This window comes from Drosophila serrata, unplaced genomic scaffold (genome assembly GCF_035046125.1).
Source record: "Drosophila serrata isolate PLE 108 unplaced genomic scaffold, ASM3504612v1 contig_184, whole genome shotgun sequence".
NCBI classification, from domain to species: domain Eukaryota; kingdom Metazoa; phylum Arthropoda; class Insecta; order Diptera; family Drosophilidae; genus Drosophila; species Drosophila serrata.
The window spans coordinates 226196-252950 of record NW_028257082.1 but is presented as its reverse complement, the minus strand read 5'-3'; the positions used below and the strand labels follow the sequence as shown (position 1 = coordinate 252950).

Here is a 26755-nt window from a genome sequence, read left to right as displayed (position 1 = left end):
AATGTTGGAGCAGAACCGTTCCTAACAAGCTGCCATACGCGACTAACTGGCATTCTGTAGATAATCTACTAGGAAACCTACGAAGGCAATCGGAGAAGCCGCAGCAGCACCGGCGGCAAAGCGTCAAATGGATGGATAGAACTCATGTAGGTACTAGCCGAAATCTCTGGAACTTAAGAAATACTTCTATATATAATTAATATCAAATTTAAGCATATTTATCTTAGTACTTGTCTGGTAATTGGCGCAACCCTGCCCTCAAAAAATACGAATCACTTTAATTAACTGCCCCAGATTCAGATTTCTGAACCAATCATAGCCAGTCGGCTAAGCGATTCATCATGCCGCCCTAAACGAGACTTGACCAGATTTTAAAAAAACTGTCTGTACTGAATATATATCTACGTAAAAGCCAAAAGGTACAATAAATTTGTAATATATAATCCGTGCTGAATTCCAGGAATGCAGATAGCCAGATAGTCGAAATTTCTGCAGCTTACTGTTCTGGCTGGGGAAGTGGGTGATGCTGAGCCCTCACAGCTTCCATATTTTCGATGTTGGCAACCATAACATCAGCATGATTGCTTCTGTGAAATAGTAAAACAATTTTAATGATTAAATATTATTACAAAAGAATAGTGAATCCACTCACAAACATTGCTTCAACTGTGCAATTTCTAGCAGCATGGAAGCTATACGCTCTTCGTGCTTGGTGCGTATTAAGGCGCTACGCGATGCCTGCTCCTCCAGCAGCTTTATAGTGTTCTGCTGCTTTGCTACAGCATCCTGTTTCTCCTTTAGGGCATTCATTACTTCCCCGACCTGGTCATTCTTTGCATCAAGTTCGTTTTTAAGCTGCAAGGATACCGAAAGATACAGATCAGCATATGGAAGGAATAAATACGCAGGACTAAGTCCCACCAGATTGATGAGCGTATTTTTCTTGCTCAGTTCTTGGTAGATGTTTCCGAATTGCTCTTTAATTTGCAGCTCGCTCGTTTGCAGTTTATCTATTTTAGAAGAACGCGCCTCCAGCAGCTGATCGTTGGCCTCAAGTTGCGCCTTCATCCTGTCAAGCTCTACGTCGGTGGCCTTTTTTAGCTGCTCATGCAGATCGCTGTAAAGGAAACGATATTAGATATAATCATAGATTGTGATCAGTTTCACGCACATCATATTGGTCATACTGTGTACGTGCCGCTCGACTTGTTTTGTGGCATCCTTTAGCTTCAAATCTGTTTCCTCGAGACGCGAACGCAGTCGGTTACAGCTACAGTGTCAGAGATTTTAGGTAATATTTTTTAGCAGAAAATACTTTAAACTTGCATATGCTTTACGGACGAATTTTCAGCTTTTAGAGCCTGGTTTTCAAACTCATTATTCTGGCTCTCGGCCAGTTGAAGAGCCTGTTGGGAGGCCAGCTCCTCGCATTCTAGCAGCTTTTTCTTCAGTTCACTAATAGTTTCATCTCGTTCAGCAAGTTCATCGATCAACCGCTTCTCGTTCTCATTACGAGCGGAATCTTCAGCTAAAATGTAGGATAATATAATATTTATATAATTATAATTATTAAAAACCTACGAGAATCTTCGACCAACTCTCGATTATCATTGCACACCATAACCACAAACTTGTAGGTGCCTGGAAGTTTCCGGCCCTGTTCAGCCAATGTGCGTATCTTGTACATGAAAGCATTCTGAATTTGCTCAAGATTCCTTTGCTCCACTTTGAGTGCCTGCGTCCAGTTTTGTTTGGATTGCAATGCTGCAATAAAAAAACCTGGTCATGAAACACTCTGAATCCAACAGAATGTGCTAATTACTTTGTCGCGTCCGAATGGAGGTAGGCCCCGACGACGGTGTGCACGATGCCGAGCGGGCTCTTTGCTCCGAAAAGGATTCTGACTCAGATTTACGCTCCCGGTCCTTAGATAGAGAAGCAAACGAGGCGGGCACCGGGGAAGTATAAGCCTGGAGAATATGTTCTCATTAGGATGAAATTATCTAGAAGATTTTAGCATACCCATAAATCACCACGGTTAGGACGAGGTACCTTTGTCCTTAATGCAGAGGCTTTGTTGCCTAAGATCAGGTTCGATAAGACCTGGTTTAAAAATTATGAGCACCTCGACTTACCCCGAACGGTGTCGGCCATGTTGGCTTCCAAAGACAATAAACTTGTAATTTAAGTTATATTCTATACTAACTAAATCTGCAGAAATTTCGAAAGCAACTTCGGGACAATTGAAATGTGTTTGTACAGTACAAAATAATAGTGTCACGAGAGAGAGAGAGATTCAGATGTGATCTGAAACTTTAACTGAAACTACGCAAAGACGAGAATTGACATTAGAATATAGAAAAGGCAAGGCCCACTGTAACTGAGGAACCTTGTTTAGAATAAATGTGTGTAAACAAAAATGCTGATAAAAGGTTAGGGAAACCCATCAACAAATGCGAATTGTAGAATGAAAAGCAAACGTACCAAATGGTCATAGAATATAAACATAGAGCACGAGTGGGTCTCTTTGTCTGCCTCTCTTTAGATTGCTCTTAATAAACCACTCACCCTATCCTACCGATGCACATCGTCTGTCCAATAATCGCCTCTGGGGGAAATTTGCATTCAGTTGCTGTTCGAGTGCGTTCCGAGTAGGTTCTCCAGTCACACATAATTTCCCAGTCTAATAGATCCATCTGTGAGGTTTCCACATTAACACCAAGGAGGCTGAAAATAATCTGAAAACTAAAAATCTCTGCTAGTTAATGGGCTTTAAAATCGAAACCAAAATTTCCATATTGAAACTATTAAAGTAAAAGTATATACACCCTTTTTAAGTGCCGTGTTCCTCCAAAGGGAAGCCCTAAAAGTGCTTTTAATGATGATATATCTATGGGAATGGGTTACGGTCTCTCGCCTCTAAAGGGGCAGCAGTTATTTTGCTCACATTTGCTGTAGACAGACGGCGTGTTTTTCAATTAAATTTAATCAGTGACGTAGCGGGTCTATATAGTGCTCATATATACGCGATGCGATCCGATTTTCAAGGGGTAAACAACCACGCCGCCTAGTTCAAGTTCCGCATGGCAATTGCGCTTAGCTCTCGAAGGAAATGGAAAGTGTATCAAATATATCTGATATATATCGGGTAAAGCTATCTCTAGTTGAAGGCTGTATCCACGAATTCAAGTTCAGTTCGGAACTGGGACTAGGCCCCATGGCCCAACGGCTGCCATTGACATTCGATACGAATGCGGATAATTAAGACAATTAAGTGCATTGAAATTGTGGCCAGAAATAGTTTTCCACAACCACGTGGCGGATCTAAATTTGTGTTTCAATTAAATTGCATAATTTTTTAGTATTTCGCAATGCGAGCTTTGGCAAGTTTATGGTGGCTGCTAGCCCTGGCGAGGATTTTACCACGGATTGAGGCCTGTAATCGGGTTCCACTGGGAGCCACAGCTGCCAAGTCACCGGTGGATGACAACTATGTGCTGTCCGTGGCTGGAAATGCCCAGACTTATATTCCCGGTCAAAAATACAATGGTGAGAAGATGTATTTACTATCATCAGTTAGTTTTATACCCTTGCAGGGTCAAAAGCTTGTAATCCTATGAAGGAATCATTTCCGACCCTATAAATCGTATATATTCTTGATCAGCATCAACAGCCGAATCGATCTAGTCATGTCTGGTCAAGAAAAAAATTTTTTCGAAATTTGAAATTTTTATAAGGGGTTACATCGTTAAAATTGTCAAAATTTGACAAAAAATTGAATTTTTTAAATTTAAAAATTGGGTATGCAGATTAAAAAATCTAATAAAAACTAGCATAGGAAAGCTTTCTGAATGAAAATTAATGCATTTTCAGCAAAGTTATGAGTTTTTTAAACTTTGATTTGTCGTATAAATTGTCACATAAAAATATCAAATATGGGATTCATCGATTTCTGAATAGATCCAACAATTTAATTGCAACTGCAAGGGTATAAGTATAAAAAAAAATAAATAAACTTCCTTCTTACTTACTTTCTTTAGTAAGCCTCAGCGCCTTTTCGGGTCAAACCTTTGTGAGTTTTATGCTGGCCCTCGATTTGGAGACAGGCGACAATGAAGGTGATCCCAATGCCTTGGGAACCTGGGAGATTAGTGATCTGGCCGAGACCCGCTACAGTCCCCGTTGCGCCAATTTGGTGGAGAACACAAACACGAATGTCAAGACCCGCGTGGATGTCGTCTGGGTTGCACCGTCCAGTCCAGGACAAGGTTGTATTCTGCTGCGCGCAACGGTGATGCAGCATCGAGATGTATGGTTCATGGACGATGGCTTCCTTACCAAGCGTATGTGCGAAGAGGAGGCGGATGATATCGACACACAGCCCAGCATTGTGGATCCCTGTTGTGCCTGCGATGAGGCCAAATATGAGGTGGGTTCTCTGCAGGAAGATAACTTCAGATTCAAAATCAAGCTTAAAATTATTTATTTCAGCTTACGTTCGAGGGCAAATGGTCACGGCACACACATCCTAAGGACTTCCCTGCGAATAGCTGGCGCACCAGGTTCAGTGACATCATTGGCGCCTCCCATACCATCGATTACAGATTCTGGCAGTACGGAGAGCTGGCCAGCGAGGGTCTGAGAGAGGTGGCGGAGCACGGTTCCACACGCACGCTAGAGAGCGAGCTTAAAGATCAGAGCGAACACATTCGAACAATCATCAAGGCCAGGGGCATTGCCTATCCGAATGTCACGGGCAAAACGTTTGCCGTCTTCCGTGTGGACTCCAATCATCACTTGATATCCCTGGTCTCCATGGTGGATCCCTCGCCAGATTGGATAGTGGGTGTATCAGGACTGGAGTTGTGCCTGCCCAATTGCTCGTGGGTGGAGAACAAGGTGCACAATCTGTATCCCTGGGATGCGGGCACGGACAGTGGTCCTTCTTATATGGTAATTACTTTGATGTGTTCTAAGACAAGGTAATGTTAATGATTTTGCAGTCAGCGGATCAGCCGCAAGTGCCGCCAGATGTGGTGCGTCGCATCAAGTCCAATTTCCCGAATGATCCTCGCTCTCCTTTCTATGATCCCACTGGAGCCGACATGAAGCCACTGGCTACCTTGCATATCAATCGGCGAAGACTTTACGAGAAGAACTGCGAGTCCACTGACTGTGAGTCATAGATCCCAGATCCTAGATCATTATTAATCCTCAATTACCTTTCCACAGCGGAGCAATTGCCGGCGGAGTGTGCCACTCACTCCTGGTCCAGATGGGATGAGTGTACCACCAAGTGCGGGCCCGGCAAGCAGTACAGAATCCGCGAGTTCAAGAATCCCGCGCTGGCATCGGTGAGGAATGGTTTTAAAGATACAGTAATGTATGGCCTGTAATGTATCCCCATCCCTCCGACAGCGTCATCGGTGCAACAATGCACTCCGCGAGGAGAAGAACTGTGTGGGACGCCAGTGCGCCAGCTTCAACGAGGAGGCAGCCGAGGCAGCTGAGCAGGAGGCAGGAGGTGCTCCACCAGCCGGCCACGATGATCCCCAGTGCGGACTATCCGAGTGGACAGAGTGGTCCTCCTGCACTGTGACCTGCGGCACCGGCGAAATGACTCGATCACGTCATTATCTCAACAAGAAGGCAAAGAAGAAGTGCCAGAAGGCGAGCAGGGCGCGCCTTCACGAAACCAAGATCTGCGAGTCCATGAATTGTGGTGGCGACATCGAGAACGGAGGCAGTGATGGAGGAGAGCCAGGGGAGGAACAGTATGGCAACGGTGATGGGGGATCCGCCGAGAAGCGATCGATCTTTCGGAACTTTGAGAGCTACAGCCAGCATCGAGAGGACTTCATACCTCCCGTATGCGGAGTCACGCCCTGGTCGGACTTCTCACCGTGCCTGGGACCCTGTGGTGGCCCTGGCCGGCGCCAGCGCATCCGTAAGGTGTGGAATAATAATCAGGTGTACGGTGTGAGTGACCCGAACGACGACGGACAGGATCCTTGCCGGCACATCAAGCTGCACGAGGAGGTGAATTGCACGAATCCCAGCTGTGATACCATAGTGCCCAGCTTCTGCTACGATGAGTTGGTGGACAGTCCCTGCCGGGACAGCGATGTGACCAACTACTGGTACTACGACCACGTAAGTGACCAGTGTGCCATCTACTGGTCGGATCGCTGCGATGTCAACCGGAACAAGTTTAAGTCGAAGGAGGAGTGCGAGGACACGTGCCGGCTACCGCGTCACAAGCAGGAACTCCAACACGATGGACTGCCACCCGTGGATTGCATGGTCTCCGAGTGGGTGGCCTACAGTTGCAATGCCACCTGCGGCGATGGCTACCAGTTGCGCACGCGTCGAGTGCTCCGAACGCCCAAGTACGGCGGCAAGCCCTGTCCAAAGCATCTGGTCCGTCTAGATCGCTGTTACCAGCGTTGCGAGGACATGTACTCCATCAGTAGCCGTGGCTTCGGCGAGCGCAGGCATGTAGTGAAGGCGCCTCCGCAGCCAGAACCCCGAGATGAGTGTCGCTACTCGGAGTGGTCCGCCTGGACGCCTTGCACTGCTAGCTGCGGCGACAATGCGGTTCGCCAGCGCACTCGCACCCTGCTTAACACTGATCTGAGCTACAAATGCAAGGACCGCGTCCGCATGGAGAAGTGCGTAATGATGCCCTGCCTGCTCAGCAGCAACGACGAGCCGGAGAGGTGGTAGTTCGAAGGAATCTTCAGCTGTAACAAGTATTAATTGTACATCACATATGTAATCACAATCGTACGAATAATCAAATATATGAAAGTCTACGGATTACCCAAAAGCTTGGCCAGGACATAGATTTTTGGGGTAGGAAAATTAAGATGAATCAAAGGAAAATCTTATTTATAATCAGGTCTTCTTACTTCGGAGAACTTTCAGCTTTTATTTCCGTCTCACAATAGTTTGTCATTGACCCAGATCAATTGTATAAACCAAGCAATTTTCGAGTCTTTTTGCCTGGTTCCAAGTTCAAAGAACTCGAGCTCTGAGCATCTTCAATTGAAGAGCGTGCCATGAGAGTCAACTATTCCTAATTGATGGGAACTCAATCAAGAGATGGCACAGGCGCCGTCTAAGGGGATAATTGATAAATTGAGGCGCTCATCGATTAATGGCAACGACTCACCCAATTTTAACACTCAGTTGTCGTTGAGCTCTGTACGCAAGCGGATCGCCCAGATTAAGTGACTATGCAGCGACTGCTCTGCCTTTTTGTCCTAATTCCTTTGGCCTTGGAAGTCAAGGGAGGCTGCAATCGTGTGCCACAGGCAGCCACCGGTGAGAGATCGGTGGTAGATGATAACTTCAAGATCCTGATCGATGGCAATCCCGCCACCTATGTGCCAGAGCATCAGTACAACGGTGAGAGTGGTGCCAAGTTCTCAATAGATTTGCTTCTGCTAATACCCCTCCTCGTTAGTGTCCTTGTCTTGTCCCATCAGTATGAAGTTTGTGAGCTTCACCTTGGTCATTGAGGCCGAGGATCCGTCAGTAGGCTTGAGTGGGCTGGATATGATCGGACACTTTGAGCTGCTGGGCACCACGGACACCAGATTCAGTGTGGGTTGCGAGAACATGGTGGAGAGCACCAACACGAATGCGAAGACTCACATCGAGGTCTCTTGGATAGCACCACGTCATCCCGACAGCGGCTGTGTTTTGATCAAGGCGGGTGTCGTCCAGCATCGAGATGTGTGGTTTCTGGACGATGGCTTCCTGACCAAGAGGATATGTCCTGAGGAGATCGATGAGCTGAATATCTTGACTCCACCATTGGAGAACTGCTGTGCCTGCGATGAAGCCAAATATGAGGTGGAGTTATAACTTATGCACAACTTTGAGATATTTGTAATAATTACCTTTCCTAAACAGATCGTTTTGGAACGCAAATGGGCAAGAAATACGCATGCCAAGGACTTTCCTGCCGAAGCTTGGCGCACCCGGTTGGGTGAGGTTATTGGAGCTTCACACAGTCACAGCTATCGCTACTGGGCCTACGGAGGCAGGGCTAGCCAGGGCATGAAGGAGATGGCCGAGCATGGTGCCACCCGCACTTTGGAAAATGAGATCAGGGAAAACACTCAGGTGGGTCCATCGAATAGACCCTCTCATACCGGTTTTATTCCTTACATCCCCAATAGAATGGCGATGTAAGAACCATAATCAAGGCTCCGGGCATTCCTCACCGTCTGAATGCTTATGGCACTACGCTGGCCAATGCCCGAGTGGATCCCATGCATCACCAGATCTCGCTGGCAGCCAAGATCGATCCCTCACCCGACTGGATACTGGGCGTGGCAGGACTAGAGCTGTGCCTGAGTAACTGCACATGGCTGGAGCGAAAGGTGCTTAACTTGTATCCTTGGGACATTGGCACTGACTCTGGGCCTTCCTATATGGTGAGTATGAGATAAGGTTCTCAGCAAAAGAAGTCTTGACTTACGGTGTTTTCTGTATAGTCCGCCGATCAGCCACAGGTGCCTCCTGATGTGGTACGTCGAATCACCTCGTCGTATCCCAGCGATTACCGTTCGCCTTTTTACGATGAGACTGGCGCTTCCATGAAACCTATGGCCACGCTCTACTTGACTCGGAAGAAGCTGTACATCCGGGAGTGCGAAGAGAGTGAGTATGATGCGCTGTAGTATTCACATAACTTATTCCTGAGCATGTTTATAGCTATCCAGGATGGACCATTGGAGTGCGCTGTGCATCCCTGGAACGAGTGGACCAACTGCAGCACGCGCTGCGGTCAAGGCTACTCCCAGCGCTTCCGTAGTTACAAAAATCCCAATCTGGCAGCCAACTACAACTGCAAACAACGATTGGATGAGATGCGTCAATGCCAGGGAACTCAGTGCGGACCGGCAGAAGAGGAGTTTGAAGCTGGCGAGGGTGGCCAGGGCATGGAAAATTCCATATCGATGGCCGAATGCCAGCTAAGCAACTGGAGCGAGTGGTCGGCGTGCTCCAAGACTTGCGGCAGGGGATCATCTACTCGAACCCGCGACTACCACAATCCGCAGTCAAGGCAGCGGTGCTTATCCGTGATGCGACTGCCGATGGAGGAGACCAGACAGTGTATGGGATCCGATTGTGGAGGCACCATACCCGACAACGGCGAACTGGACGCTCTGCCTGAGCCAGGCTTGGACCAGGACAGCTACGAGGCGCACCGGCCTGCTTGGAACAACAGACAGGGAAACGCCTATACTGGTGATAGCCAGGCCTGGAACAGAAAGGGATTAAATAGCGCCATTGACTCCAGCTACAATCGATCACCTTACAATGCGATGGATAGCTCACAGGACAATCAAAACACTCCCTACGGCAAGGTAGAAAATCAGCAAAGGCCGGCATATAATCTGGGAGATAACCGAGGAGGATCCTACGATCGTGGAGAGGCAAGCTATCCTTCCCTCCATTCCTATAGCAACGATAAGCTGGTGGGCAGTAGACCCGGTGGTTACGGTGGTTACAACACAGAGTACACAACTCCCAGTTTTAGGCCGGCTTTTACCACACGCTCTCCGTACGGTGGAAGGTATCCCAGTCAGCAGCAGGAACCTGAGGACTCTACCAGAAGCACCGGCAACGGCAATGGCTACAATGTAGTGCAGGATTACTGCTTCGATAAGCCCTATGCCTCCACCCGCCCCTGCCTGGCCAATCCGGTGGTGGTAAGCAACTACTGGTTCTACGACCACGAAGAGCACGAGTGCAAGATCTTCACCACGGACAATTGTGATGAAAATAAGAACCGATTCCGTTCGCTGATGGCCTGCGAGGGCACATGTCTGCAGCCGCAGATGAACATGGAGCACTCCGAAAACGATGCCATGGATCTGTATGGTGGTGGAGCTTACGGCCAAGCGGGAGGTGGATCTTATGGGCAAACGGGAGGTTCTCAAGCAAGAGGTTCTTACGGACAAACAGGAAGTTCTTACGGACAAACAGGTAGTTCCTACGGACAAGCAAAAGGATTTTACGGAAAAGCAGAAGGTTATTACGGACAACCAGGGGGTTCTTATGGACAGGCAGCAGGTTCGTACGGTCAAACAGGAAATTCTTACGGACAAACAGAAAGTTCTTACGGACAAGCAGGAAGTTCTTACGCACAAGCAGGTGGTTCTTATTCACAAACAGGAAAATCTTACGGACAAACAGTAGGTTCTTACGGACAAGGGGCAGCTGGATCATATGGGGATTCGACTTACGACTCACAATTCAGCGAAGCAGCTGGGGACATTGGAGAACCCATGTCGCAGACCCGAAGCAAATATGATTCACCCAGAATTGGTCGTTATGGAGGTTAAGTTAAACCTTAAATAAAATATAAAAAAGGTTTAAAAGTTTAAAAAATACATGTTTTTTATATTAAACTGAAAAGCTGAGCGACCCTATCAGCTAAAAGTCTCTTAGTTGCCATTCCAAGAGAGCCTCTCGATTCAGTTTCCCTTAAGCAGACGCCAAGAGTGCGGATCACTGATTTTCCGGCTTTCCGGCAACGTCGAATGATAACAGCTCCGTCGCACTCTATTTGTATCAGTGGGTCATTCTTATCGGGACTCACAACCCAAGTTTCCAAGCTTCTCTCTTCTCGGCTTTTGGCAAGCCATTCCTCGGGCATCTCCGCTCAGTTCGCAATAGTCGCTCGCGCTGAATGGTTCTATACGATTTGAGTGCTCCGAAAATATGTGGCGGTCACACGCTGCTCCTCTCGTGAAGTTTCTTCTGCTGGCGTTAGCGATCGGGCCAGTCAGCTGTCTGATCTGCACGCGTCGCCCGGCTAATACGGCCACGCCCAAGTCGCCGGTGGACGAGAACTACGTGATAAGCGTGTCGGGCAATCCGGAAACGTACATTCTCGGTCAGGAGTACAACGGTGAGAGCAAGTTCAATGGCCCTGCGCTTGAACTTCGCGGGAGATTGCCTAGCTTAGTGGGCCTATCACGCAGTCTCCGGAGGCTGACCGCCTCGATTTCGCAATGTTTATTGTTTAGTAAACAAAAAACGCGGCTCGTCGGCTCTTCGGGTCTGGCGCTTATCTGATCGGACCTTTGCGAATTAGTTAGAATTCAAGGTCGACGATAAGGGCCGGCTCAGCTTCTTCTTACTCTTCTGGTTACTCAGACAGCTTCTTCTTTAGTTTCCTTGAATGCCTTCAATGGCCATCGCTACATCAGCTTTATCCTAGCGCTGGAGAATGAGAATGGTGACTTCAGCTACAAGGACGACTTGGGTCGATTCGAGTTGAGCGATATGATTGAAACCCGCTTCAATCCCAACTGCATCAATATGGTGGAGAACACCAACACGAATCCCAAGACCCATATGCACTTGACCTGGGTGGCGCCCAGTGAGCCGGGTAGTGGTTGCATCCTGATTCGGGCCACGGTTCAGCAGCATCGCGATGTGTGGCACATGGACGATGGCGGATTAACCCGACGCATCTGCGAGGAGGTCGTAGACGATGTGGAGAGCCAACCCACCACACCTTTGGTGGATGTACCGTGCTGTGCCTGCGATGAGGCGCGATACGAGGTGGGCAAACCAGAGGTTATCCGCGGCACCAGTTACCTTCTCGTTATCCTTTCCTTCAGCTAATTTTCGAGGGAGTCTGGTCAAGGAATCTGCATCCAAGGGACTTTCCGGCACGCGGATGGGAGACCCGCTTCTGTGAGCTGGTGGGAGCTGCCCACAGCGCAGATTATCGCTTCTGGGAGGCTGGAGCCCTTGCCAGCGAGGGCATCAAGCAATATGCGGAGCACTGTAGCTCCCGTCTTCTAGAGCGAGAGTTTAGCATCAACTTTCGGGTGATTCTATGGCTGGCATCTCTGTAAATAGGAACTCTATATAATCTTCCATGTCCTGCAGGATGAAAAGATACGTACTATAATCAAGGCACGGGGTCCTTCATTTCCCAACATGAGCAGCAAGAGCATGGCCTCGGTGCGAGTGGATCCTCTGCATCATATGGTGTCCTTTGCCTCTAAGATAGAGCCATCTCCCGATTGGATTGTGGGCGTCACTGGGCTGGAGCTGTGCCTGCGCAACTGCACATGGATGGAGGAGAAGGTCATCAATCTGTATCCCTGGGATGTGGGCACGGATGCGGGTCCCAGTTATACGGTAAGTCATGTCTGCATTTATCTTCCTGCTATGTAAACTAAAAATCTCTCTTATTAGTCTCCGGATCAGCCACAAGTTCCTCCGGATGTTATCAGGCGAATGCGCTCAGACTTTCCCAACGATCCACGTTCGCCATTTTACGATGAATCCGGAGCTCCAATGAAGCCCATGGCCATTCTTACGGTGAAGCGCCAACGTATTTACGAGCGCAGATGTGCGGATGAAGACTGTAGGTGAGGTTACAATTAGTAAATCATCACTAAATTCCATCCCTTTGGCAGCTAACAACGATCCGGAGCTGCCACGAGAGTGCCTTACCCATCCCTGGTCCAGCTGGAGCGACTGCTCCTCCAAATGTGGCGTGGGCATGCAGTACCGGCGGCGTGTGTACAAGCAAGCTGAGCTGGCCAGGATCTACAATTGCAATGTGGCACAGTACGAGGAGCGGGAGTGCCAGGGCGAGATGTGTGGCCAGAACAGTCTAATGCGGATTGCGGGGGAGTTCGAGGAGCTAGAGCCCGGCCTGGGTATTGGCGGCAATGTCTATCAACCTCAACACCAAGGACGCGCCGAATGCCAGCTAGGCTCATGGAGCAGCTGGAGCTCCTGCAGTGTGACCTGCGGCGACGGCTACGAGATGCGCCAGCGACAGTATCTCAATCCCCAGGCGGAGGCCAAGTGTCAGAGTGTGCATCGCATGGAGTTGCAGGAGACACGCCGTTGTTCTGGACGAGCTTGCTTGGGTAATCTACCCGGATCATACGGTGGTGATGCAGACACTTCCTATGGTGAGATTTCCCGTGGAAGAAACCCGTACAGACAGGAACAACCGGAACCGGAGGCAGAGTCCTTTGGCGACTACGATCAAACTGGTCTGGATCGAGATGGAGTCGTAGATGGCTTCGAGGTGGGTAACCTCAAAGGCAACTTTGGCAACTGGCCAAGCAGCAGACAGACAGACAGACAAATGCCAGAGGCATCCTGGCAGTCAGAACGCCAGGCGAACCTTGCCAGGAATCCGTCTTCCTACACGAAGCCAAGCTATAATGGCAACTACAGTCCGCCAGCTAGAACCGAGCGTCCCACTTGGTCGGGAAAACCAAGACCTAGTGATCCACGCCTGGAAGATGTCGAACGAGCTCCGTGGCAGCGTCAGAGGCCCATTGATACCTACAAGAACCAATATGCAGGAAATTTAGATGGTCCAGAAGAGCCATGGCCAAAGATGAATAGTAATTACAACATCCAGGGTGCGTACGCACCTGCAGGGGATCTGGATCCATCGTTGTCCACCCGGTGCTTCCAGATGCTCCAGACCGCGCAGCCCCGCTGCCAGAATCAAACGATCACGGGCCAGTTCTGGTTCTACAACTTTTGCGAGGATGAGTGCATGTTGTTCGCCACGGATCCATGCGATCGGAATGTCAACAAGTTCAGTCGGTGGGAGGAGTGCCAAAAGTGCCGCCAGCCGGAGATGGCTGCGATGCAGCGGGAGGCGAGTAACTCCCAGGAGTGCCGGAATCTTCGAGCGGTTTGGCTGGCCGAGGAGCGGGCCAGGCAGGAGCAGCGTGTCGCGAGTAGGAGGCGCAACTATGGCGGCTACAACAGGCAACGCGGTCGAAACTCACCCTACAATCTATAAACTTTAACCAGTATAAGAACTAGAAATTTATATTGTAAATTTTACAAGAAACAGAAAAATTAGGCGGTTATATTTTGATGGCTCTTACAATCGAATTATCGCTATCGATAACCTATCGCGCTTTGTGACGTCACGAAAGTTTTCACATGCCACCTGACACCGTGTTCGCCATGGAAAACAGCTGACAGATGAGAAAACATTACTCAATCAAAACAATTTAAATTGCCTTTAAATCGTTCGCTTTTTGTAAATTAATTATACTTTTGCTAAAAGTGTAATTTTTAATAAAATGAAAAAGAATTAACCAACTTTGCACATTTTGGTAAAGCCTGACAACTCTGCGACTTGGAGAAACAACAAATTTCGCAAGCACAAAGGAATCGCAAAAACTGTTTAAATCTAATAATTTTAACAAAAATGCAACGATTTCGGATAATGACGCGTGGCATGCTGAGTCTGCAACATGCCACGGCTATTATGACGCAGCAGCAACACCTCCGGAACCTGTCTATTCACTGGCCCCTGGCCCTGCCCCAAAATCAAAACCAAAAGCCGGCTGGCGGTGGGAAACCCGGAATAAATCAGAAACCACGCCCCTCCGCCTCAGCACAAAAGATCACGCTCATCCAGCAGAACCAGGCAATGAGCATCACTACCCTAGAGGAGGCCCAAAAGCTGGCCAAGCGAAGGGAGTTACACTTGATGCGCTTAGGGGAAACAGATGCCAAAACCGGGCGCTCCATGTTCAAGTTGGTGTCACATCCACCTACCACTCACTATAGTTTCTATTAACACAACTCTTTCCAGACTTGTCACCGCCTCTGAAATGCTTACCGATGACACGGAGAAGTCCAGCGAGAAGGGAAAGGAGAAGAAATCTGAGAAATCCCTAACAATTGGAGCTCGTATCACGGAACACGACCTGGCTTCTCGGCTTAAAAACATTGTCAAGTGGCTGGGCAAGCGGCACGAAGTGCGCATCCTTATCCAGGGCAGTGCCAGCGGATCGGATGAGAGCGGCGTCGAGCGGATATTGAAGACCATTGAGCAAACCATCCGGGAGCCGCAAGTTGTGGGAAAGATAGTCCAGAAGCGATCCAAAGGATCTTACGTTAAGTTCAGCATCATGCCAGTGTCACCACCGCATGTGGCCACTTCCACGACCCAGCCGTTCCAGTCCTGACAACTACCGCCGCCATTGCTTCGGATAACCCATTGCTCGGTAATGGCAACGCCCGTGATTATCGCTTGTCGTCACTTCAACAGATCATCAAGGCATGGCCACCAGTACGAGCGACGAACCATCTGTGCGGCATTTGTCGCTATTGGTTCTCTATTAGCCTTTAAATACTTTTTCTGGTATCAATATCGGATCAAAAAGAATGTTTGCCAGGACAGGAAGAGTAAAAATGGCGACCCCGACTGCAGTTCCTGAATACTTCCCAAACCTGTTTTAAATTTTTTAATTAATAAATTGATCGAAAACTGCCATCTTTATCCGTTTAGACTCTTTGTTTATTTTAAATATCTATGACTTGTATAGGTGCCATTGGTTTAGCTTGTATTCCCTTTAAAGTTATAGGTTTTATGACGTTGTATATATTTTTTAAGCACACGTAGACAATGAGTTATTACACTTTTTCCTTACTCTCGCTAATTACTGTTTAATTAAGTTTAAAAAGCAGAAGTTTAGATTCAACTAAAGTGTACTGTTAATTACAAAAGCAAGTAAAGCTGTTTTCGGTTTCGATTGGAGTCCATTAATTAAAAAATTGGAATTTTGATATAAGGTTAAAAGCAACAGGTGTGGGCAGGTAGGGTAGGTTTTGCATTATCAGAAGCATTGATAGCTGTGAATTACCAGTAAAAATATAAAATACATAAAGCATTACGGCACAAGGAACATGTTGATTAACCCAAAACATAAATATAATGATGTTTAAATAATTTAGTTTACAACTAAAGTACAAACTGTTCTTTGAGAGCTCAATATAAATTAATAAATTATTATATTAGGAAAAGCAATTAATATTCAATGCTAAATGCCGCGATAACAAAACAGTTAAAAGAACTCACACTATATCGTTACAACTGATAAGCCTCATTCGGGGTCGTTCGAGGGAAAATCGAAAGACGTGGAGCGTCAATAAGCAATAAGGGAAAGGGATTTCGTTATACATTGGATTTTTTCAAAAACACTTTTGGAATGGATATTATAAGCACTAAATAAATTAACTACAATAAATGCCAAAGCGTGTGAGCTACGGTTACGCTGCTACTGCTGCTGCAGGTGTTTACTGACCTAGACGCGCTGAATCTCAAAGAGCTTGACTTCCGTATCATACCAGATGGCCGGCTCCACGTTGCGCAGATAGATTACCCCCCAGATGTAAGTGCGGAACCAGGCCGTGGTCCCCGCATTGGCCTGGTACTTCCGGATGAGAATGGGATGCGGCACGGGCAGCAGGCCAACCAGTGTTCCGTGCTGCAGAAACTTCAAGATCTCCGACTCGTCGGTTAGGCCCTTGTCTATGCAGATCTTTTCCACCTGCGGCACCAAGACCTGCAACAGTCGCATAATGGTCTGCAGCGGCAGCTTGGAGCGCCAAGATACTATCCACTCAGGCGTTGGAGTCCACCGATCGCCTTCGCTGGGCACCATGCGAATACTGCCTCTGTGAGCCACGGAGAGACGGGACAGCTCCGTAGGTGAGGTGGACTTCGGTTCGCCAGTTGGTGTCGATGCCGCTGACCTGTCATAGGGCACCATATCCGTAGAATCAGCGTCTGCCTGTGCCTTGTCATTCGGATGGGCTTGTTCTCGCTCCGTCATCTGACTTATGCCCGGTGTGTCCAGGAGAGAGGTCTTTAGGGTTCCCGGTTCCGCGGGCTGTGCAGTAAGTACCTCACCCAGCTGTGCCTCACCTCCCTGAGATCGCTCATGGGACTCTGTTTCCGATTCGAGATCTTCCTCGGCCTTGGGCTCTTCGTTAATAATGTTTCCCTCTTCTTCCTCGTCCTCATCATCATCCTCTTCGTTGTACTCCTCCGGCACATGAGCCGAGGGCAGCTCTTGCGAGACAGCTGTTGTCCTTCTCTGTGGCACCCGCGGCAAGTTGAACTTTCCGCCCGTCTTGCGGCCACTGAGACACTTGGCTATGCCTGCCATATCCGTCGGGAGATTCGCCATAGCATGGAACACGTGACGCTTGCGTATGATGGTGTAGACTAGATTCGAGTTGCCGTCAAACTGATATTGTATGATGTTGTTGAAGATCTCCAGCAAGAAGAACACCAAATGGTGATTACTTGGGGCCGAAAGCAGGAACCAAGGCGTACTGAATGCCTCCAGGAGATGCAGCAGCTTTACACTGGCTACCATCGAGAGGGTCTTCAGGTAGGGCGAAACATTTACTAAAATGGTCAGCAAGCAATCGAACAGCGGCTGCAGGCGCTGATGGCCAGTGGCTATGATCTTGTGGAACACCGTGATTAGGAGGTCGGCATGCGTTCCGGTAAACACTGGTATGTCCATGGGCACGGTGGCTGAATAGGCCTTGTTTAGGCGGACGCCAAAGTTACGCTCACCTGTGAAAACAAAGCAATAACTTTTAGACCAAAACTCCACAAAATTCCAAGTATGACTCACCCGACAGCAGCAGCAGTATGAAGACCCCAATATGCATTAGACCCACGCGCGATTGATCCGCTCGGGAGTAGTTCAGGTGATACAGGATCGGAATGAGGATGTCCAGGACATCGGAGCTCTTCAGGACGAAATACAGAAACTTTTTGTTGTAGTCACAGATCTTCCAGAACAATATGAGCAGCTCCTGGTGGCAGTGCAGCCGCTTCGTGGAGTTGGGCAAGTAGTTCTGGACGAGAGGGTTGTTCAGCAGCCTCGTAATGCCTTTGAGTACGAAGTGGAAGTCCTCATCCCGATGCACCCGCGACAGATAGTTAATGAACAAGTTGTCACCGCAATTGCCTTCATCGTAGGATGCCTGACCGGGCTGGGTGAGCTGCTGCTGCACCACCATGTCGTGGTCCAGCGTCACGATCAGCAGCTGCAGACACGCCTCCACCAGGGGCTCCGTGGTGTCCGCGAACAGCAGGTGATTGTAGGGCACGCCGAATCCCACCGGGTCGTAAGAGCATACGGTGTTCAGGAACGAGGTGAACAAAGGCAACGCATGTCGATTGTCAGCGGAGGTGAAGTAAGCTATCCATTTGTTGGGCTCCTCGGACTGCTGCGGCGAACGGTACATGGGCTCCGAGAAGCAGGTGAGCAGCAATTTCAGCAGCTCTGTGCGCCGCCGCTCCATATGGGCGTTGTGTGGAGGTGATTGGGCAAAACCCACTCCCGCCTCCCAAATGTATTCACAGCTATCGATGTTAGCCAGCTCCTCGGCCTTCTCGGGACCCGTGCGCCGAGTTGCCGTAACCGTAAAGTCCGGACAGAAGAGCAGATCGCAGGTAGCGTTCAGTAACGACTGCGCCAGCGGCATGGTTTTCTCCTGCGACGGCAGACTGCTCCAGAAGAAATCGCGCCACTTATCGTCCTCGAAGATGTAGGGCAGGCATCGTATCAGCAGCCGGACACAATTGAGGACACACTGCTGCTCCGTCTGCGTGCGACAGCTACTGTCCACGGCCTGGGCCAGCTTCTCCACTGCCTTGTAGCACAGAGTGGCCAGGTTGGCCGGGTTGTCGTTCCGGATCTGGCGAATCTCATTCGAGGTGACCAGCGCAAACACGTCCTCCAGCGTCGTCTGGTGACCCTGCCAGAACTGCTCCCAGAACTGGTCGTCGCTGGGGTCGATCTTTTGGTTCTTCTGCGTCAGCTGCACAATGGCCTTGCGAAAGTTCAACTTGGAGTCGGTGTTTCCCATATTGTTGGGGTTCTAGCCTGCCTTCGCGTCGCTGAGTCCTTAATTCCACCTGCCCCGTGCCAAATAGCCGCAATGCAAGTCTCCGTCCAAGTCTGAAACGAATGCACTTGACATTTAATACGCTTCCGCATAGAAAATTGCAGAAAATTAGAAATTCGCCTACGCACCACAGCTGTCTACGGGAAATTTAGCGGTGACAAGCCTCAGAACTAGAGGTGGAATCGGGATCGATAACAAAAATATCAATAGTAGAGGTGGAGAATCATCGCAATTTTGTCAGGAAACCAAAATTAAATCTGTCATAACTAAGCCAAAAATGCATTAATTTCAATTCGGATAGCCTTTCTGTACTAGTTTTTAGTAAGTTAACAAATCTGCATACTAAGTTTTAAAATATAGAAAATTAAATTTTTAGCCAAATTTTGACAATTTTAATGATGTAACCCCTTATAAAATTTTAAAATTTCGAAAAATTTATGAACATTTTTTTTTTGAGCAGACATAACTAAAACGACTCGGCTGCTGATGCTGATCAAGAATATATATGATTTATGGGGTCGGAAATTAATCCTTCACTGCCTTTTAAGCTTCTGGTCATAATTATAGTGCTATGCGAAGGTATACAAAAATGACAAAAATATATGATTTTTTTATTTAAAAAAAAAACGATGATATTCTCCACCTCCAAAATCAATTGCAAATACAATCGAAATATCGGTACCATCGTGAGTTGACCCAACTCTAATGGTGGACCATCTCTAACAAGGAACATACACGACACGTAAACGTCACCAGAATTAGAAAAATTAGGAGCTCTAGCAGATTCGTTTAACTACGATTAATAAGACATGCTTAACTAGAACGTGCCCCGTTTCGGTTCGAGGCAACAGAGCTTCGTGTGCGAGTGTGTGGGCTTGTGGCGAGTGCAAAAACATATGCGAAGGCCTCAGTGGAGGGTGGAGAAGAGGTGGAGGAGCTGCTGCTGCTGCCCCACAACTTGCAAAATTTCTGCGCTAGCGCTGGAAGCCAACTACGTAGCTGCCTTTGCAGAGCCGTGAAGCAAGACCCGGGGACACCATGTCGCTGCCGGGCAATGGCATCTATGTGGTGCGGGGCGAGATGGCCACCCTGATGACGGCTATGCGACGTGGAACGCGCTGGAATGCCACCGCCTACGTGGTAAGTAGTGCCTCTTATGCTCAAGTGGAAAGTTAATCCCTTGACCCCATTTTCTAGGACGACGAGAAAGACTCGCTGCTGAAGCTGTTCATTGACCTCAAGCAGGAGCTGAATCGCATCGAGGACCTGCGTCTGATTGAGCCACAGGTTTTCCTCGCTCCCTTCCTGGAGGTGATTCGAACGGCGGACACCACGGGTCCGCTGACTAGTCTGGCCCTGGCCTCGGTTAATAAATTCTTGTCATACGGACTAATTGGTGGGTTCACAAGCTGCCCCCTTCCACTTTCCATTAATCATTTTGTGTTTACGGACAGATCCCACATCGCCGAATCTGGCTGACATTGTTGAGCGCATTGCCGATGCCGTGACGCACGCTCGCTTCATGGGCACTGACCAATCCTCCGACAGTGTCACCTTCATGCGTGTCATTGAGGTGCTGCACACGCTAATCCGCAGCCCCGAGGGAGCGGCAGTTAGCAATGAATCTATGTGCGAGGTGATGCTCAGCTGCTTTAAGATCTGCTTTGAGCCGCGGCTAAGTGAACTGCTTCGTCGCTCGGCGGAGCAGTCTCTGAAGGACATGGTGCTGCTGTTCTTCATGCGCCTGCCCCAGTTTGCGGAAGAGCGCAGTGACACTGTTCTACAAAAGAGATTCACCATCGGAGATGCGGCCAGTGGAGCAGCCCAGGAGAAGCATAAGCGAAAGGTTGTGGCACCAGCTCCGGCTTCGATTCCGCCAAGGAAGTCCTCTACAGAAGAACCTCCGCAGACGCCGCAATCGGCCAACTTGGCTGTTCCCGGACACCTAAAGACACCCATACTGGCCACCACACCCGCCAGTTCTGCGGGCAACATTCTGGACATGCAGGGAAAGATCACGCAGACACCAACGACAACTGCGAGTTCGGGAACAGAGGAAACTACTACCGCTGCCCCAGATGCACCTGCTATACAAGTGGAGACCGCCGATTCGGAGCCTTTGGAGAGGGTGGGAGGGGAAGTTGTTGATGGTGGCGCCACACTGACCGAAGCCAACAGCAGCGAGTACATTAACTCGGTGGGCGTTCGATTCACCCAGCAAACCGCTGAGCCAGACGCTGTCTCCCTATCGCCCTACGGCCTGCCGTTTATCCAAGAGCTATTTCGCTTCCTGATTATTCTGTGCAATCCCCTGGACAAGCAGAACTCAGACAGCATGATGCACACGGGCCTGAGTCTGCTGACAGTGGCCTTCGAGGTGGCTGCCGATAATATTGGCAAATATGAGGGCTTGCTAGAGCTGGTCAAGGATGATTTGTGCAGAAATCTGATATCGGTAAGGCAGCATTCATATTTCTCCTGAAAGAACGTGTTATACTTATTGATTTCTTTAAACAGCTTCTCAGCTCTGAGCGCCTTAGCATTTTTGCTGCCGATCTGCAGCTGTGTTTTCTGCTCTTCGAATCGCTGCGTGGACATCTCAAGTTCCAGCTGGAGGGATACCTTAAGAAGCTGAGCGAGATCATTGCCAGTGACAATCCCAAGACACCCTATGAGATGCGCGAACTAGCCCTGGACAACCTGCTGCAACTGTGGCGCATTCCCGGTTTCGTCACCGAGCTGTATATTAACTACGACTGCGACTTGTACTGCACCGATATGTTCGAGAGCCTGACCAACCTGCTGAGCAAGTACACGCTCTCCGCCACCAATGCCGTCTACAGCACACACATCATCTCGATGGACACTCTGATCAGTGTGATTGACAGCATCGAGAGAAACTGTGCAGCGGCCAAAAGCAGCAATAACAGGGAATCTCTGCCCGAGTCTGCCTCAACCACTGGTGGCAGTCGCCATTCACGTCACAACAGCGGACTGGAGGGCATTGTAATCGATTCTGGCAATGGTGTTAGCGGAGTTACGGAAGAGCGCGTAGAGAACATCGCCAGCTTCATAAACAGCAGCTCCCAGCGACTTCGGCTGCAGTCCGGCAGCGATAGAGTTGGTATCACCACCGAGCAGCTGGCCAGTGTCAAGCTAAAGAAGAGGCTGCTGTCCCAGGGCACCGAACGTTTTAATCAGCGCCCGGATAAAGGCATCCAGTACCTGCAGGAGCACGGAATTCTGAACGCCGAGCTGGATCCAATGCAGGTGGCCCTTTTCCTGCGCGAGAACCCCGGCTTGGACAAGAAGATGATTGGTGAATATATCTCGAAAAAGAAGAATGTTGACTCGAAGATTCTGATCAACTTTGTGGACTCCTTTGACTTCACTGGTCTGCGAGTGGACCAGGCGCTGCGTCTCTATTTGGAGACCTTCCGCTTGCCCGGCGAGGCTCCGCTGATCTTTCTAGTGCTGGAGCACTTCTCCGACCATTGGCATGTAAGTTTTTCTATAATCTAGCTCGCATATATATTTGATCCTTTAATTATTTTCCTGGCAGACTCAAAACAAAGAACCGTTCGCCAATGTGGACGCTGCCTTCCGTTTGGCTTATGCCATCATTATGTTGAATATGGATCAGCACAATTCCAATGCCAAGCGCCTGAACATTCCCATGACCCTAGAGGACTTCACCAAGAACTTGCGTGGTCTGAATGGCGGGGAGGACTTTGATCAGGAGATGCTGGCCCAGGTCTTTAATGCGATCAAGTAAGTTAACTTATGGTTTCAGTGATAAGGCTGGCTAATAATCCTTTCCAGAAACGAGGAGATCGTAATGCCAGCCGAGCAAACTGGCTTGGTGCGCGAGAACTATTTGTGGAAAGTTCTGCTCCGTCGTGGCGGCACTCATGACGGTAACTTCCACTATGTCCACGATGCTTCGTACGATGTGGAGATCTTTAACATTGTGTGGGGTGCCTCGCTCAGCGCACTTAGCTTTATGTTTGACAAGAGCACCGAGACGGGCTATCAGAAGACTCTGGCGGGTGAGTAAGCATCAAGAGTTTAGTCTAATTGTCTTTAACTACGAACTCTTCGCAGGTTTCAGCAAGTCTGCCGCTATATCGGCGCACTATAATCTGCACACCGACTTCGACGCCCTCGTTCTCACCCTCTGCAAGTTCACAACGCTGCTAAGCAGCGTGGAACAGCATGAACCGGCGCCGGCAAACAATGAAATCCAACAGGCGGTGAACTTTGGACTTAATGCCAAGGCACAGGCGGCGATGAGGACTGTGTTCTTGTTGGTTCACGACTATGGTGACTGCTTGCGAGAGAGTTGGAAGCACATTTTGGACCTCTATCTCCAGCTTTTCCGCCTTAAGTTGCTGCCCAAATCCCTTATCGAGGTCGAGGACTTCTGTGAGGCGAACGGCAAGGCCTTGTTGATCTTAGAAAAGCCACGCGAAAAACAAGAGTCTGGTCTATTCTCCAGCCTCTACTCTCTTATCAGCTCGGAGGGCCAGCGTGAGCCCACTTACGAGGAGCAGGACTTCATTAAACATGGACGCAAGTGCATTAAGGAGTGTCAGCTGGATCAGATGCTCCAGGAATCTAAGTTTGTCCAATTGGAGTCACTGCAGGAGCTGCTCAAGTGCGTACTGAGTCTGCTCAAGGCACCGCAGGGTCACAAATCTATTGGCCTGCCCTACGCCGAAGATCAGACGGTATTCTGGATGGAGTTTCTCGTAAAAATTGTGGTACACAATCGGGATCGCATGATCCCCTTGTGGCCCGCCGTCCGAGACCAGATGTATCTCCTCCTTATGGGCAGTGCCTCGTGCGGCTACGACTATTTGCTCAATCGCTGCATCGTGGCCGTCCTCAAGCTGGCCATCTATCTAATGAGAAATGAAGAGCTGTGTCCCATTGTTCTGCAGTCCTTAAAGATGCTTCTGATGCTGAAGCCGGCGCTGCTGCTGCGCATCTCGAAGCAGATTTCTATTGGTATCTACGAGCTGCTCAAGACCTCAGCCCAAAATATACACTCTGAGCAGGACTGGCAGATAATCTTCAATCTGCTGGAGTGTGTGGGAGCGGGAGCTGTACCGCCCAGTTACGATGATGCCCAGTTGCCACTGCCGCTGAACGGAGGTGCCAAGTCAGATGGCGCCCTCAGTGGCGAAGAGGACGGTTCCACGCTGCCCGAGCGTGGCTACACATCTGACTCGGAGCTGAACAAGACTTCGGTAGGACCGGCAGCCTCTAGTCCAAGTGCCGAGAACTGGATTCTGGTCAACAACAAGGACAGCGAACTGACCACGGCCTCCAGGTGAGTCTCTCAGCCATTGTAAGCGACAAAAATGGGGTTTTAAATTGAATATTCTCTTTGCAGACCCCAATCGCCGCCCAGCTCGAGTACTCCTCCAGTCAGTACGCTAGTTTACAGCTGCCAGCTGCTCGACCATGCTCCCTTTGCCTTATTCAAGTGCTGGGACTCGCTAGCCTTCATCGTACGGAGTGTGGCCCACATCACGCCCTACAACTTCGAAGCCTGCGTTCGCTGCATTCGCATCTTTGTGGAGGCCTGCCGGGATGGAGGGATCCGCCAACGCCGGAAGATGGAGGCTGCTGCCAAGCAAAAGAGCTCGAAGAAACGCAGCGATCGAAAGCCCGGAATGGCATCCTCCGCGTCAAGCAGCAATCTAACGCTCCTAACTGGCGACCCAGCCGACAATCTGGCTCAGGGAAATGCAGCCGAGCAGGAGGACCTTGCCCAGCGGTACGAGCAGTTGTCTATTCAATTGCTGGACCTCATGTATACGCTATACACGCGGACGGCCCAGATCTTCCGCTGGTGGGCCGAAGAGGGATGCACAGTGCCGCAATCGGCTGCTCTCTGGTCACCAGGCTGGTGTCCATTGCTGCAGGGCATCGCTAGGCTGGCCATGGATCGGAGGCGAGAGGTGCGCACCCATGCCATCTCGTGCCTGCAGCAGCGGGCACTGCTGGTGCACGATCTGCAGACGCTATCGGGAACAGAATGGTGCTCCTGCTTCCACCAGGTGCTGTTCCCCCTGCTAAACGAACTACTGCCTGAAAGCTGTGCTGCGGGACAACTGGACGCATCCCTGCTGGAGGAGTCGCGCATCCGCACGGCCACCATCATGTCCAAGGTGTTTCTGCAGCACTTGACCACGCTCATCGAGCTAGGCAACGCCTTCAACGAGCTGTGGCTGGATATACTGGACTACATCGAACGCTTCATGAAGGTGGGATCGGACACGCTGTCAGAGCAGATGCAGGAGATACTAAAGAACATGCTGCTGGTGATGCACTCGGTACGCGTATTCCACAACCAGGATGGCAGCCTGCAGCACTCGCTTTGGGAGCTCACCTGGCGGCGCATTGGAGAATTCTTGCCCAATCTCAAGGAGGAACTGTTCCGCGACGAAGGTGCGTACGGCGGGCGGTCGGTGTAGTATCCGCTTAATCTCTGACCCTGCCAGCAGATCTGATTTGGCCAGCGATTTCGCTAGACTCCACGCAGATTAGGTATGCCAAGTCCCTGGCCGTAGGCGACTACTCGCTGACCTTGCCACTTTACGGCCGCGGTCCGAAGCTTTCCCCTAGGGGCACGAGCAAAAGCGAGATCCTCATCGAGCCAGTCAAGCAGCGCAAGAAAACTTGGGCCAGGATCAGATCCAAGCTGCTCAAAGGACTGGGCAAGCGGAACTGACTTCATACTTTTCTCTTCTCCTCGACTTCTTAATTTACATTTGTGCCTTTATATATTTGTACAACAATTAAATAGTTATGGTTATGTATCCTCCATCTTTCAGGCAAGCGTGCTCAAACCCTAACGAATCCGGCTCCTGCGGCAAGTGTCGCTCCCTATCCCCAGCAGGTGCCAGCTGTGGCCATATTGCCCAATCAGCCGCTAGTTTTACAGAGTGAGTTGGTGGTCAGTTCCACCCCGCTGGCATCAGTTACACCCACCTTGGTGTCGCCTGTTGAATCGCCCAGGCGGAGTATTATACTGCAGCCCCCGATGGCCGACGCCCTGCAGCAGGCGCCCAGTTTTGTATTTGCTCAGGTAAGATAATACAAATTCCTCGGTTTTATATTTACTAAATGTTTGCTTTGACAGCCCCTGGTTGTGCCACCTCAGCAGCCCAGCACACTGCTCCCGGATCTGGTTAATGAAGCAACTGCTGCAGCCGTGCAAACGTCATCCTCGCCGCCCTCAGAGGCGGAGCAGCCAATCGTACCCATTGTACACCAGACGAACATCGTGACCACCAATAATACGTATAATAGCTACGCCATTGAGCTGCCTGTGGCTCCGGAGCCTACGGCCGAGCAGTTGGAGCAGCAACAGCAGCAGCAGCTGCTGTACCAGCAGTACTATCAACAGTACCAAGCGCAGCAGCAGCAGCAACAGCAATTGCCAGGTGCTCAAGCCAGCGATCCTGCCATCAATGTGCCAATCAGTCATCTGCTGGCCGGAAATGCTTACCCATCCCTACCGAAAATGCCGCAGGCAGCCATTGTGCACAGCTTTGCACCCGTCTACGAAGCACCAGCGGCAGCAGCTGCCGGAGCCGGGCCAGCAGCTGATATCTACCAGGAATATGTGCAGAATCCTTACAACTTGACCCTGCAGCAGCAGCAGCAACAACAACAACAGCAGCCGCCGCAGCAGAGCTCCGGACTGGCCAACACATTTCCTGCAGTGGCTTCGCCAGCCAACTACTTTAATGTAAATGTGGACCCCAGCAGCATACCGCCCGGATCGGAGCTGCTCTACGGCCAGCAATGAGAAGAGGAGTGAAGAAATTACATTTAAAGCCACTTGGGCCGTTTTATTTTGTGTCTTGTGTTGTAGTGAAGGGCTAGAGCTTCGTAGTTAATAATATAAAATTGTGTCAATTTTGTTTCTTGTTATTTATGCCTCTGCCCCTCACCTAAAGTGGAAACACATTCCGCCCGGGCGCGT

At 49.6% G+C, this 26755-nt stretch overlaps 7 protein-coding genes across 13 annotated transcripts; 5 read left to right on the top strand and 2 right to left on the bottom strand.

Moving 5' to 3' along the window:
* Nucleotides 1-369: 369 nt before the first annotated feature.
* On the bottom strand, nt 370-2401 carry salto (cytoskeletal protein salto). 2 transcript variants are annotated; one of them, XR_015270508.1, is made up of 9 exons: nt 2136-2401; nt 2023-2081; nt 1823-1970; nt 1582-1764; nt 1327-1528; nt 1188-1270; nt 922-1117; nt 653-855; nt 370-587 (listed from the first exon to the last, which is right to left on the bottom strand). XR_015270508.1 is itself a non-coding variant. In XM_020945349.2 (9 exons), the coding sequence occupies exons 1-9, from the start codon at nt 2152-2154 to the stop codon at nt 497-499; spliced, it is 1200 nt and encodes a 399-aa protein (XP_020801008.2). In that variant the 5' UTR covers nt 2155-2401; the 3' UTR covers nt 370-496. The 2 variants fall into 2 exon arrangements, 1 of the variants encoding a protein (XP_020801008.2); XM_020945349.2 differs by having other exon boundaries at nt 1172-1270.
* Nucleotides 2402-2505: 104 nt separating this feature from the next.
* LOC110178243 (spondin-1) lies at nt 2506-6829 on the top strand. Of its 3 annotated transcripts, none has more exons than XM_086827651.1 (7): nt 2506-2698; nt 3363-3549; nt 4041-4429; nt 4492-4953; nt 5004-5175; nt 5233-5354; nt 5419-6829. In XM_086827651.1, the coding sequence occupies exons 2-7, from the start codon at nt 3372-3374 to the stop codon at nt 6724-6726; spliced, it is 2631 nt and encodes an 876-aa protein (XP_086683777.1). In that variant the 5' UTR covers nt 2506-2698; nt 3363-3371; the 3' UTR covers nt 6727-6829. The 3 variants fall into 3 exon arrangements, with proteins under 3 accessions (XP_086683777.1, XP_020800952.2, XP_086683778.1); XM_020945293.2 differs by having other exon boundaries at nt 2509-2651; XM_086827652.1 differs by lacking the exons at nt 2506-2698; nt 3363-3549 and adding an exon at nt 3647-3988.
* Nucleotides 6830-6876: 47 nt separating this feature from the next.
* On the top strand, nt 6877-10410 carry LOC110178376 (spondin-1). Its single transcript, XM_020945512.2, has 6 exons — nt 6877-7410; nt 7469-7860; nt 7921-8133; nt 8190-8447; nt 8508-8673; nt 8728-10410. Exons 1-6 carry the CDS (start codon nt 7239-7241, stop codon nt 10362-10364), a joined length of 2838 nt encoding a protein of 945 aa, XP_020801171.2. The 5' UTR covers nt 6877-7238; the 3' UTR covers nt 10365-10410.
* Nucleotides 10411-10665: 255 nt separating this feature from the next.
* LOC110178400 (spondin-1) lies at nt 10666-14130 on the top strand. The gene is made up of 6 exons (XM_020945540.2): nt 10666-10933; nt 11198-11592; nt 11652-11864; nt 11926-12180; nt 12238-12409; nt 12462-14130. The coding sequence occupies exons 1-6, from the start codon at nt 10744-10746 to the stop codon at nt 13820-13822; spliced, it is 2586 nt and encodes an 861-aa protein (XP_020801199.2). The 5' UTR covers nt 10666-10743; the 3' UTR covers nt 13823-14130.
* mIF3 (mitochondrial translation initiation factor 3) lies at nt 13851-15319 on the top strand. The gene is made up of 2 exons (XM_020945543.2): nt 13851-14571; nt 14630-15319. The coding sequence occupies exons 1-2, from the start codon at nt 14240-14242 to the stop codon at nt 15003-15005; spliced, it is 708 nt and encodes a 235-aa protein (XP_020801202.1). The 5' UTR covers nt 13851-14239; the 3' UTR covers nt 15006-15319.
* LOC110178402 (protein HID1) lies at nt 15316-19084 on the bottom strand. Of its 2 annotated transcripts, XM_020945542.2 has the most exons (3): nt 18882-19084; nt 17472-18806; nt 15316-17410 (listed from the first exon to the last, which is right to left on the bottom strand). In XM_020945542.2, exons 2-3 carry the CDS (start codon nt 18712-18714, stop codon nt 16125-16127), a joined length of 2529 nt encoding a protein of 842 aa, XP_020801201.1. In that variant the 5' UTR covers nt 18715-18806; nt 18882-19084; the 3' UTR covers nt 15316-16124. The 2 variants fall into 2 exon arrangements, with proteins under 2 accessions (XP_020801201.1, XP_020801200.1); XM_020945541.2 differs by having other exon boundaries at nt 17472-19084.
* A 289-nt stretch (nt 19085-19373) lies between these two features.
* On the top strand, nt 19374-26689 carry garz (Sec7 domain-containing protein garz). 3 transcript variants are annotated; one of them, XR_015270507.1, is made up of 11 exons: nt 19375-19893; nt 19951-20149; nt 20208-21208; nt 21271-22254; nt 22316-22524; nt 22576-22802; nt 22858-24088; nt 24152-25212; nt 25269-25311; nt 25599-25852; nt 25907-26689. XR_015270507.1 is itself a non-coding variant. In XM_020945279.2 (10 exons), exons 1-10 carry the CDS (start codon nt 19792-19794, stop codon nt 26576-26578), a joined length of 5940 nt encoding a protein of 1979 aa, XP_020800938.2. In that variant the 5' UTR covers nt 19382-19791; the 3' UTR covers nt 26579-26689. The 3 variants fall into 3 exon arrangements, 2 of the variants coding, with proteins under 2 accessions (XP_020800939.2, XP_020800938.2); XM_020945279.2 differs by lacking the exon at nt 25269-25311 and having other exon boundaries at nt 19382-19893; XM_020945280.2 differs by lacking the exons at nt 25599-25852; nt 25907-26689 and having other exon boundaries at nt 19374-19893; nt 25269-25583.
* Nucleotides 26690-26755: the final 66 nt, after the last annotated feature.